This window comes from Gadus morhua, chromosome 23 (genome assembly GCF_902167405.1).
Source record: "Gadus morhua chromosome 23, gadMor3.0, whole genome shotgun sequence".
Taxonomy (NCBI): domain Eukaryota; kingdom Metazoa; phylum Chordata; class Actinopteri; order Gadiformes; family Gadidae; genus Gadus; species Gadus morhua.
The window spans coordinates 17,923,152-17,937,072 of NC_044070.1; the positions used below are offsets into that span (position 1 = coordinate 17,923,152).

At 41.8% G+C, this 13,921-nt stretch overlaps 1 protein-coding gene across 1 annotated transcript in view; it reads right to left on the reverse strand.

Annotated features, from left to right (window-relative positions):
• reck (reversion-inducing-cysteine-rich protein with kazal motifs) overlaps positions 1-5,400 on the reverse strand; it is a 32,027-nt gene extending 26,627 nt beyond the window's left edge. The window contains exon 1 of the mRNA XM_030349336.1: positions 5,215-5,400. Within this exon, the coding sequence (XP_030205196.1) occupies positions 5,215-5,305 (91 nt within the window). The 5' untranslated portion in view covers positions 5,306-5,400. The remainder of the gene's footprint in view (positions 1-5,214) is intronic.
• Between the last annotated feature and the right edge of the window lie 8,521 nt (positions 5,401-13,921).

The following is a 13,921-nucleotide window of genomic DNA, read 5'->3' on the forward strand; positions in this document are numbered from 1 at the left end:
GGGGTTTAGTGCTGCGCGGGCCTAACCCTAACCCTGGCTCTAGCTTTTGGCTTACCAAAGCTAGAGAAACGTTGTGTGGCCAGACGTGTCCAAAGCTGACACAATAGAACCTCTTTAAAAACTTTAAATAAAGTTGAGATTGGATAGAGGGGGAAGAGATGAGGAGGATCTAGAGATCCGGAGCCAGCTGGACCTCATGCACAGAATCACTTTATGGGGCCCTCATAACAACATATTGTAATCAATTGTATCGACTGTCCTTTTAAACCTCAAACAAGAGTCCTTTCTCCAGGTGGATTGGTGAGAATAAATACCCTAATCTGAATATAAAGTGCAGGATGAAAATGAGTCTGTGGAAGACTGTCACACATCAACCCTCTTCCCCTTTAAACAGGGGAAGAGGGTTGATACAGGGGAGGAATCTAGCTTGGCAGAAAGAGTTGAAAGGGAACGCTTCCTGTTGTGTTTATGATGGCACAGCAGCTAATTTCAGCCAGCTTTTAATAGGACCACATTTGAGAGTGCCCAAAATCCTAAAAGGTAACTGTATAGCCGTTATTTTTCAGTTATGAGTTATTTCAATGTCAAGCTTGCATGTCGTATTTTTTGCGCAGCTGTTGAAATATTCACCACTCGGCTGCTCCACAAACCGTTTGTGCAAACAGAGCGAGACATAATTCCATGTCAGCGCATCCTCAGGCCAGCGACTCTGGACTCTCTGCGGACCTGCAGAGAGACCCTCAGCATGGTCTGCTGCCTCGCCGCCTTCTGGAGGGTCGGCCTGATGTCTCGCATGAGACCACCGCCACATTGAAGAAACTTTCAATAGCTGGACTCGTTCGAAACAACTATTAGAAGAAACTGCACTCGGCTGCTGGTTGTTGATGGATGGGCTGAACTGAGGCCTGCAGATCAAGTAGAAGACATCTACTGCAACACCATCATTCAAGCAGAGACAGCAGATAATGAGGCACCAGGACAGGCAGGGATGGTGGGGGAGCAAGACTCCCAAGAAGAGCCACAATTGTAAGCACTGTTCCAAGTCCACCGTTCAACCGGCTTCTATCTGCTGTAAGAGCTACAATGGAAGCAAACTGAAATGAAACTGTTGAATGAGCCCGACTCTGAAATGCTATATAATATTCTGTACTATTCATCATATGACTGACGTTGTTTTAGTTAAATCACTTTTAATTCCTCAGTGTTAATCAGTGTGAGTAAATTCAATTCATTAAGCTAATATTTCTTTATGTAAGATGTTCCATTTTGTGTACTTCTGTAAGTAAAGTGTTTGTTTTCATTCAGTGAGTGAGAAGGTGGCTGGCCGTCATTTGCAGGCAAGTGGATGAATGAGTTTAGAGTGGTGTGTGTGTGTGTGTGTGTGTGTGTGTGTGTGTGTGTGTGTGTGTGTGTGTGTGTGTGTGTGTGTGTGCGTGTGCGTGTGCGTGTGCGTGTGCGTGTGCGTGTGTGTGTGTGTGTGTGTAATAGTAAAGAGGCCGCTTGAATGCTAGGATTCTTCTTGCATTCCTGTGTTGCTGCTAACTCAGAGTGTTTAATGTCTGAGGTCAAAGGTCACATCCTGTGCATTGATTCAGTGCAGATCTGCCATAAGAAACAGAGCAGGTCGGCCCTTTGAACGCAATGAAACAATCTAATTCAATAAGCCCTCAGCCTAGCCATATGCCCGCCAAATTATAGAATTAATATTACAATTCTATAAAACAGAATCTCATAAAAAAGCTTTCAAGACCATGAAGCAAATTGTGCTGTTTTTTTAGTGTTTTATATTGATTATTAAAGTATACATTTATCAGAGGCTGCTCAATGCATCATTGTCTGTGTCTCCTTAGAACATGCACGTAAAAATACATAAATAATAGGATTTCGAAAATAGGACTTCACTATTACACTAGCTAACAACACTAACACACTAACTAAATAAATATGTTAATCTTATCCAGATACAGGCTCTCTTTGAGGTGGGTCAAGTTACCAAATTAAATAATAACACTATTTTCCAAGAAGACATTCTGGTAACACTAACCCAACAACCCTAACCCTATGAACCATGAATTAACATTGGTTAATGCAGTAATAAGCATTCATTAAAAATGATTTAATGGTCTAGTAATCATTTACCAATGGTGTTGATGGTTACTAATGTTGTTTTTACTAGCTAAGGTAATGGTGTTGCTGTTTACTATGGTAATTGTTTATTCAATAAACATTTATGTTGACAGGAAATATTTGCTATGCAAATAATTTGGAAGTTACAACCACACATTCATATCTTGAAATCAACACATGCGCGCGCGCACACCCTCACACACATCTGCACTCAGGCCTTGTTTTCTTTGAATTAAGAAAATCAAAAGCAGACACATGGCCTTCTATCGACCAGCATGTGTCAGGGGTTCCACCAGCTAGTAAACCTGCCATCTTGTCATCTGCGGCTACCACTAGTGGACGACATCATTCATAAAATAGATAACGAATGATAAATCGTTTACAAATAAATCATTTATAAATAAAGGTGTTCACAATCCCTGCAAAATGGCGGCCGGGGCGTCAGTGGAGGCTGGAGAGGCTGGAGAGCAGCTGAAGTGCAGCTGAAGTGCAGCTGAAGGCTGCGACGAGACAGGCGGCGTCTGTAAGTAGCACGGACCGAGACACTGGCCGCATTGTGGTGGGTAGCCACAGAACCTCCTTCTAGTCCTGGTCCCCATTGTCATCACAGCAGCGGTTAACAGAGGATGCGGATCAGTTGAAGTTGAATGTGAAACGTGCAACCGTGTAGTTGTTGTTGTTCACTGTTGCAGTGTTAAAGATAACCCGATAGATATTTTGCAACGCATACGAGGCTATCATCGTGTATGCGTGCAGGTCCGTTGCCACGGCAACCCGGACCCCAGTGGAACTCCGTGCAGTGGGTGACAGGACGCTGCGATGACCCGAACCCTGACCCTCATGCTCACTAGTTGGTGGAATAACCGAGTTACTATTGATTTAGTTTGGACGGTTATAACGGTTATATATGCACTTGGTTCTATGGACATCCTTACTGTACCGACAGCGATACATTGTTGTTTATCTTTCTTATGACACATGTTACTTATTGTAAGTCACTTTGGATAAAAGCGTCTGCTAAATGCCCTGAATGTAAATGTTATAAAGTGTGATCCTACTTAGTGGGGACTTGTCTAAAGGCTTTTCTGTGTCTCTAGAACACCTCTCTTACATGACCACTAGTCCACCATGATAACTTGACGACTGTTAGGGAAACGGAACCCGACAGACAGGTCTAGGTGAGGAAAATAAGCAGAATAACCAGGGATGGATTCGAATGGACAGAAGAGAGGACCACTTCGTGTCCTTCTCAATGTGCTAAGTGAATAATTGCTTGCAATGAAGACATTCTTTGGTCCAAACCGACACATATTTGGGGGATACTTGGTTTACCTCATCGCCGCAGACACACAATCCATGAACAACATCGGGTTGTGCCTTACCCTAACCCTTATCCTTACCCTAACCCTAGTGGTCCAGGCCGTCCCATGTGGTGTGAAACAACGTTTGGCCAGGCTCAATGGGATGGGGAAATATCCAACTCAAATCCAATGCAAAGCCCAGCAGTGCATCTGACACACAACCTAAATGTATGTGTAGGGTAGGACAGGAAAGCATGTTTCAAAGTTAATAAGATCCAATAAGGTCCAGTGGAACACCTTTCAATCCTTACACAAAAAGGGGACAGAAAACAACACCAATAATAATATATGTGAATGGACTTAAATCACTGGACTTAAACAATGGTGACACTTTATAATGAGGGTAAAGCAATTCTTGAACATAAGTAAACGCAGTAATAAGCATCAATTGACAGTTAATTAAGAGTTAACATGTGGTCTAGTATTCGTTTACTAATGGTGTTCATGTTAACTAATGTTTCTTGTTCATTAGGGTAACGATTAACCCTCTTCCCCTAATCATAACCCTTACGCTAATAATAAACTGATTTAAATATTTTCTTATCCAACCCTTATTGTATAGTGTTAACATTAATTTGGGTGGTTTACCCAAAGTAGCCGACTTTGGCAGATGTATCGATACAGTAGTAGTAGTACACTATGTATGGTCACACGCGCTACTCCAAAACATGACAAACAGAGGGTATGGAGGGGCAGAGAGACTGGGCAGAGCGGGCAGAGCTGAACCCACGGGGCCAACCGTCTCCTCCTCCCCCACCGCTTTGAACCTTCAGATTGGTTCCAGATGTTCTCACACTCGACTCGACTAAAGGAAACGAAATACCACCAAACGGGGACGCTTTGGCCAAACTCCGGCGAGACTAGCTGGACCTCTGAGTTTAGTCCTGTGTTCGGTCAGAAATAGACGGACCGTTATCCTCCATAAAGAGGAGGGGCCTCCTCGGCAGATGTCTTCTCCAGATGTTACAAAACGGGAAGGGCTTTTCCTCTACCAAACAACAACCCGAGCTGTTTGACTCTTATTTTAGCAGTAACACAGAATAAAGTAGATCTTGCCTCTAAGCAGACTTTATAAGTTAAGATAGAGGAGTCCTCAACGTGTTAACGGGACGTCCCGCTCCATGGCCTCTCCTCTCCACGGCGTTACGCGGGGCAGACGCGCTGCTGGTCACGGTCGCTGTTCAATAAATCCAAATCGGGATTAACGATTGAAAAACTATAGTGGAGAACAAAGCCAAGGCCAGTTGTTCTACAAAAAGCCAACCTTGTGTGTTCGTCTGCTGTGTTTACTCGTGTTTGATTTGAGTGTTGAGCGCAACAAAAGGTTAGGCCTAATGAGACATGAGGAATACCCTATATATTTAAATAAATATATATAAGAACCCAGGAGACCAGGGTTAGGGTTACTAAACTAGAGAATGAGTTACTGCGTGTACAGTGTTCAAACCCGGCTACGAGTGGTGTTCATTTAGTCTTTACCCAAGAAAAGTAGAATATGATGACACTTGATAACATGGACTTGTATAAAATGCTGTCCTAGAAAAGGGTTTGAAGTATTTCCGTGCTTCCTGAGGTGCGTCATTCAGAGGCACAGAGCTACAAGTCCTTCATAATAATAATTGATTTTTTACAAAATAAGTCCAGGTTGACGATTCGCTCCATGAAACATAAATCACGAGATAGCCTCTCAATGAGAGCTTCAACAAAACGCACCAGCAACACTTACCCTGTGCAAAGCTTGAGTCGTAAAAGTGGAAGGCGAACAGACAGCTGATGATCTGGTAACACGAACATCTTAACGGATCCGTAAAGCGCATCGTGAACGAGGAAACGTGTGGATCACTGGTTCCATGGGTCCCTGCACCGACCTCCTCACTCCGTCTGCAGCGGCACGGCAACTCCCTGTTCCGTTATAGGAGGCCGGACACACACCCACACACACACACACACACACACACACACACACACACACACACACACACACACACACACACACACACACACACACACACACACACACACACTCTACACGCACACACGCACAAACACGCGTGTGCGCGAAACAAGGACGGTCCTAATTGGAAATAGTGGGAACTCTTCTTCTCTTCTTGTTTTCCCTTCTTGTTCTCTTCTATTACATTGTTCAATTATATTATAACTTACCAGGACATTGTTGTCCTATCATTGATAAAGTCGGCTGCTGTTTGGGATTCAGTTAAGGATTTTGGGAAAAAAAACAACTACTGAACGATAGTGAAAATGTTGCTCAACGTTACCAAACATTTTACAATTGACTATGTTTATGAACATTTTAATGTTGGTGTTACACACACGTGCACGCACTTATATACACATACACACATATATATATATATGTTGACACACATATACATACGGTATATAGACACACATATACACATATTATATAGACACATATGTATAGACACACACACACACACACACACACACACACACACACACACACACACACACACACACACACACACACACACACACACACACACACACACACACACACACACACACACACAGACACATATATTTACATACACACCATGCCTCATGCCTGTCGGGCCCTTGTCACTGGGTCGTCTGAGCCGGTCTGTGTTGTTCCGCAGCAGGCTGTGAAACAGTGGGGAGATCTGTGTTAGGGTGAGGGGGAGACAAAGACTCTGAGGAGGAGAGGATGTGGTCTTCTGTTCTCCATCCTGCTCTGACCGTGGATGAATAGAGAGGAGTAGCAGGGCATGGGAGGATCTGAACGCCATATGGAGCTGAACCATCAATCAATACAGGAGACGGCCGGGGATAATTGTTACATGGGTTGGTTATGACACCTTAAAGGCACCCAGTGCAACTTTCGAGGCTTAAAAATAAACATTCAATTTCTAGTCTTTTTTACACGTTGTAAGTTTCAATAACTCCATACCATTACATACCGACATTCAAGCAGCAAAGATGAGACGTCGTTGTGTGGTGAGAACTGATAGAAAATCGATAACAACAACAATGCCGCCATTTTCTTTATTTTTTGTAACCTACAATAAATAAAGCAGGCTTCCAGTCAATGGAAAAATGGCTTCTCCCCACCGGCGATTGTTGTTGTTTACGATTTTCTATCAGTTCTCACCACACAACGACGTCTCATCTTTGCTCCTTGAATGTCGATATGTAATGGTATGGAGTTATTGAAACTTACTACGTGTAAAAAAGACTAGAAATTGAATGTTTATTTTTCATTGAATGTTTACATAAAGTTGCACTGGGTGCCTTTAAATTCATCAAAGTAAATGTGAATTCACAAATAAGTACCTTTTTTGTTTTTGTGTGAAATTCAGTTCTTGGCACTTAATTGCCGTTCTTGTTTTTGTTGGGGAACCCGGTTGGAGTACCTTCTGTAAATCCATCTACCTACATGTAACATCTTCAAGGTGGGGCACATTTAAAATGAGGGCCCAACTCCTTGATTATCACAAAGATGAAGGACCACGATTGTGATTATAAGTCAAAGTCATGAGGTGTGAATGAAAAGAGGGGTTCTGAAATTAAGAAAAAGGGCAAAAATACGGTTGAATGATTGAACCACTAGGCAGTGGTGCTGTGCTGTAAGCTAGCGGTTAGCTGATGTTAGCTGTGTGGAAATTCACCAAGGGTGATGGGAAAGTAATTTAAAGTCCTATAGGACATGATTGAGAAGATTGCTGTTCCATTCAATCAAAAGCAATCTTTTTTGTGTAACACAGGCCGCACTCATCGTTATTAGGATTGTTGGGACCACTTTAATATAACAGGAGGATCCGCTCAGACTTTGAAGTTGGGAAAAATACTTTTATACTTACAATTCCTAATTATATATTTTTATTTGTGGCTATGTTGGGCTGTCACTACATATAAAGATCACATAGCGAAAACAATACTGGGCTGTTTCTTTTCAGTTTGGGTGCATTGGGTGGAAAATGAGTAGATTTCACTTATTCAGATTTCATCAACACCCTGCAGCTCAAGTTTAAAAGACAAAAATAAGTGGAATAAACTTTATCTATCATTTTGTACCATAAATAATAAATAGGCTGGCCTGCATAAAGTTATTTCATGCCTCATGTATCAATGTATTAAATACTCATCCACTTCCTATTAAATATGATAAGATCTTAAGATAAGAGAAGTGGACACAGTACTGTGTTGTAGACATGGACTTCCTCTTCCAGACACCTGAGCTCCGGCCTGTGGTCTGCACTAACGTCTGTTGGGGAGAAGCTGGTCAACGCAGTGGACTCGGCTTTGCGTCTAACTGCTGAAGGAATTGAGTGTGTTACAATCGACCCTTGTCACAAATTGCCCGGTGCTTCCTATAATCAATGTTGCACTAGCAGTGTTAGTAGTATTCTCTGATCTATGCACACTGTGACGTCATCTTTCATTTAGGATCTAGGTGTAAAACCATTAATGAAAGCCAATACTACGTTGTGATTACATAGGAATTTACTAGTATTTACGGGTAGTGTGTGTAGGCTATATTTATATTTAGTGTTTGTGTGGTTTTTTTTTCGTATAATATCAGTATTGTGTCTCTGCTGCCCTCTGTTGGATCTCGGTAGTATTGTGTCTCTGCTGCCCCCTGCTGGATCTCGGTGGTACTGCGTCCTTGTTGTTTTCTGCCTTGATGAGGAACATGGCCGCATGGTGACTCGTCATTTGACATCGATGGTGTCAGAAGCGGAAAGAATCAGACGTTTAGCCCTTTTATAGTATAATAATAATAATAATAATAATAATAATAATAATAATAATAATAATAATAATAATAATAATAATAATAATAATAATAATAATAATAATAATAATTAATCCGTTTTTTATAGCGCTTTTCTAAGTACTCAAAGACGCTTTACAAATAAGAAAGGAATACATACAGACAGTACAGACAATCAAACAAAAAAAGAATACACATATATATAGTCAGGAATCTCTAATGTCATTATTTGTGGCCGTGTTGGGTCATCACTTCATGTTTAGATCTTATAATTATGACAAAACTGGGCTGATTCTTTTCAGTTTGTATGCATTGGTCGAGAAATGGCGCCACCAAGTGGAAGACATAGACGGTGCTTTATGCTGTCGCACTCGCATGTTTGCTCTTTGTCAGCAACTTCACCTGAAGAATACAGAAGATTAGGAAACAGACTTTCCATTACAGCCATTAGAGAAGGTATATTGACAGCTTCTCATCATAGATCCCTAACTACATGCTATAAACTGGACTTCAATGTACCATAGCTTTATTTAAACAACAAGGCAGGTAAAGGATCAGGTTGTCCTAAGGATTAAATGTCTCTCAAGTGTTAACAAGTTTGCAGGTTAGGTTTTGAGTTAGGAATAAAAGATGAAACCTGCAGTTCTAACCCACCCAATTATCAGTATCTCAAGAGCTATTGGTCTGACGGACTAACCAAGCTCCACGCCCACTAATGTGTTGACAAGCTTTCCAATGGCCTACTACGGCAGGTCAGGGTTAGGGTTGCTCAGTGTTTTAGCTGACCTGGATTAGGTTAGGGTACAGGGATTAAAAACTCCCTCAAACACCCCTGTTCAATTCTGTATTTCGAGAAGGGGGGTTCGTAAATAGATGGGAGTCATATCTTTGGACTTTTCGGAGCCTGTAGGTTTAATTTGATTTTTCGGATGATTAGGGATTAGGATAAAGGTTAGGGGTGGGATACAGCGATAAGGTTTAGGGTTAGGATATCGGAATTATGATACAGGGATTATGGTTAGGGTACAGGCATTAGAGATTAGGGTCCCATGCAAGGTTTAGGGTCGGTCAATGTTCCCTGTATTCCCAGGATACAGGGATTAGGGTTAGGATACAGGGATTAGGGTTAGCGTAAAGGATACAGGGATTTGGTTTAGGATACAGGGTTTAGGGGTTAGGATACAGGGATTAGGGTTAGAGTTAGGATACGGGGATTATGGATAGGATACAGGGATTTGGGTTAGGAAGTTGTGTGTGTGTGTGTGTGTGTGTGTGTGTGTGTGTGTGTGTGTGTGTGTGTGTGTGTGTGTGTGTGTGTGTGTGTGTGTGTGTGTGCGTGAGTTCAGATAAACCAGTTATCCTCTTCAGTTTCTTAATGATACATTATTTAATGACAGTTGTTACTCAGGTCCAGGTCTGTGTCCTGGTTTGATCCGAGGTGTTTCTGAAAGCGTGGATACGCTTCAAAGATCCCCCTAATGTTTGTTTGTTTTGTTGTTTACTTTTATGTCCCCTAACCCAGAAAAGTGTTGAGAAGCTTTCTTCTCCTTCAAAGTAAAAGTGTTTCCTTAGCTTATTTTTTTCCAGTTGTATTTTGATACTTTGAGAGTCCCAGGATTTCATCACAAATGATACCAAGTACAGCAGTACTTTGTACCCCTGAAGTCATTCTTTAGTTTCACTATTCAGCCCTCAGTCAGAACAGGGACCTGGTGGTTTATAGCTTTATATGGACTTCATTAAAGTCTTATCTCATCACTTCATCAGTTATGGTTATTTGCCCTGATGGAGGCCTTAGGAACATAAAGCATTTAGACGTAGTTAGCTGTTGTTCAAAGTCTCCTTCCTCATTTGATCTGTCTTCACTGAGGAGCCCAGCAGCTCAATCTTTAATCTCCGACCTTTTGTAACATGTTAATGCTTTGTCTCGCTTCTAAACAAGATTCAGGCTTTTCTTGCATTTGTGCTTCTATATTTCCATACAACACGGACAGCACACGTTTCATCACGGAAAAGCTAAGGTACCGTTTGCTGAATTCAGGTTTTCTTCAGATGACCGGTGATGTGTTCTTACTATGTTAATATATTCTTACTAAATTAATCTATCTCCCGTCCAAGTTTGGTGTCTCCAATTTTGTTGTGTCGAAGAGACGCTGATCTCAGTGAGAGGACCTGTTTAAATGAAGGAATATGGGTCATAACATCAATAACTAGTCTCAGTGTTGAGGGCGTTTATAAGCAGAGCCTCTGGTATGGGAACCGGACAGGACAACCTTTTGTTTAAATGGAAAATGATTTTGACTCGAACATAAAGGGTTTTAAATTGTACTGAAAGGATGAGTTTTAACCATCTTATGGACAGTATGATTCTGTTCTGTAGGGAGTCAGTTTGGTTTTGTGGTGGACTTTTATTGTGGAGTTTCATTGGGAACGTTAGTAAATTATTGATTGTTTATGGTTTTACGGTTCAGTACACTTGTGTTTAAACTCCTAAAACCGAGATATCTCACTCTTGGAAACAAGTCAAAGTTCAAAAAGAAAATAAATAATTGTCCTTATAATTAAATTGTTAAAGCCATATATAATAATAATGAGTCTCGATCTAGACATAGTGATAGTGTAGGTGTCTATCAGAGAGGAAGATAGGAAGTCTTCACTGCAGGAGTTTCATGTTTGGTACTAAAACAGAATCCACAGAAACAATATATAGTTGTGTTTGTGTCCAGGTCTCCAGTCTACTATGGATGAGGAGAGAGAGGAGGGAGCTCCTCTCTCTAAAACCACTCTGTCTGGGGAACATGGCCACCAGGGCAAAGCTAAGAGGTAAGAAGAGATCTCTCTGTCTGTGACTGTTGTCCATCGCAGAGCTCAGCAGTGATATAACATGACTCCCTCATCCATCTAAGTAAAAGCTGTGTGTGTGTTGTGTTGAAGTCCAGAGCAGCAGGAGAGAGCAGACTCCCCTGGACCCAGCTGTGTCTCCGTGAAGAGTAACCACTTTATGGGTCGTGCACCTGACCTTAAAGATGAACGCCCCTCCAGTGAGGAAGGGTAAGGATTTGTCAAAGATTATAAAACTACAGCATCTATCAAACATCCATAAATCCTGGTTCTTGTTTTTCTAGAAGAGTCCAGCAGGAAAAAGAAGACTCCCCTCGACCCAGCTGTGTCTCCATGAAGAGTGACTGGTCTATGGGTAGACCTCCTGGCCTTAAAGATGGACGCGCCTCCAGAGAGGAGAGGTAGGAGTTTTAAACAAACCAGTAGTTTTACCGACATTTCAGGAAATATTTGTGTCTTTGGGTTTGTTTAATATGTATGGAGGATCAAGGACTAGGTTGGCTGTGAACAGAGGACACGTGTCTAAGATCCCGACAGATTTAGCATCATTATTCATCTGTAAGCTGGGGTCACCGTGTCAGTGGACCACAGATAGGAGGATGAGAGGCCAGAGGAGGAACAGAACTTTAGAGGATGAGGATTTCAGGTGGATTTCAATTATTTGGTAGTTTGAAGGGGAGTTGTATATTTTTGCTGTCTTGTTAACTGCTAATCTGGTATGAGTTGACAGGTCTTTCTGGCTGACATAACGCTGCTCAACAGATGTAAGACTTAGAGTTAGGGGTTGCTGTCTGAATGTTATATGTTATGTACCTCTGAGGAGTTGTCATTACTGTAGACATAGTCATGAACAGGGCTTTGATCTAAATATAATCATCTAGCTTTTACTTGTCCTTCATATGGTATGAATACTTTATTAAAGGTTTTATCAGCGATTCTAGGCCAAACCATAAATAATCACATTCATCTGATCCGCGAGCTGCCCGCCCCATAAGCAGGCCGACAAAATAACGTGTCTCTGTAGGCAGCCTATGCTCCGAGATCGTACACAAAAACAGATGGTACTATCAACCATTCAAAAATAAAATGAATAGTATTCAACCAATCAGCGACAAGGGGTTGGTGTTGTGGGGTTTTGTGCTGCGTTCATGATCGATTCTACTGGATGCACGAAATATGGAAGGGAGGAGCGAGCTGGCACTGTTTGTATGGGATCTCGCTTAAGAGGTAAGAAGAGGATCTCTCCCGGTCTGTGAATGAATGTTGTCCATCTCAGAGCTCAGCAGTGATGTATCATGACTCCATCAATAGTCTAACTTTAGAGATGGAAATCAGTCTATTGAGAAGAGGTAAGGATTTGTCAGAGATTGGTAAAATACATCTATCAGACATCCTTTAATCCTGGTTCTTATTTTTCTAAAAGAGTCCAGCAGGAGAGAGCAGACTCCCCTGGACCCAGCTGTGTCTCCTTGAAGAGTGACTGGTCTATGGGTCAACCTCCTGACCTTAAAATTGGATGCCCCTCCAGAGAGGAAGGGTAAGGATTTGTCAAAGATTATAAAACGACAGCATCTATCAAACATCCATAAATCCTGGTTCTTGTTTTTCTAGAAGTGTCCAGCAAGAGAGAGCAGACTCCCCTGCACCCAGCTGTGTCTCCATGAAGAGTGACTGGTCTATGAGTCAACCTCCTGACCTTAAAGATGGACGCTCCGCCAGAGAGGAGAGGTAGGAGTTTTAAACAAAGCAGTAGTTTTACTGACATTTCAGGAAATATTTGTGTCTTTGGGTTCGTTTAATATGTAGGGAGGATCAAGGACTAGGTGGGCTGTGATCTAAAAGAACAGACGAAACATGTCTAAGATCCCGACAGATTCAGCATCATTATTCATTTGTAAGCTGGGGTCACCGTGTCAGTGGACCACAGATGGGGTAGTTTGAAGGGGAGCTGTTTATTTTTGCTGTCTTGTTAACTGCTAATCCGGAATGAGTTGACAGGTCTTTCTGGCTGACATAACGCTGGTCAACAGATGTAAGACTTAGGGTTAGGGGTTGCTGTCTGAATGTTATATGTTATGTACCACTGAGGAGTTTTCATTACTGTAGACATGGTCATGAACAGGGCTTTGATCTAAATATAATCATGAAGCTTTTACTTGTCCTTCATATGGTATGAATACTTTATCAAAGGTTTTATCAGCGATTCTAGGCCAAACCATAAATAATCACATTCATCTGATCCGCGAGCTGCCCGCCCCATAAGCAGGCCGACAAAATAACGTGTCTCCGTAGGCAGCCTATGCTTCGAGATCGTACACAAAAACAGATGCTACTGTCAACCATTCAAAAACAAAATGAATAGTATTCAACCAATCAGCGACAAGGGGTTGGTGATGTGGGATTTTGTTCTGCGTTCATGATCGATTTTACTGGATGCACGAAATATGGAAGGGAGGAGCGAGCTGGCTCTGTTTGTTTGGGATCTCGCTTAATCATCCCGCTCCCTCCGCTCAACCTCTGCTGGACTACTATGTATCCCCACATCACGACTCACTACAATGGGTGCCCGGTCATTCAGCTGTTCAGCACCCAGGCTCTGGAACTCCCTCCCCCCACACATAAAACAATCAGACACCATTACAACCTTCAAGTCACAACTCAAAACTCACCTGTTCAAACTCGCACACAACGTCTAACTGATCACTGTTTTGATTGTTTTTTTTGTTTTATTTGTCTTGTTTTTGTTTTATTTATTTCTTATTGCTTATGTTTATTTATTTTTACACAATGTCTTGTTTTTTAAATAATGTATGATGAC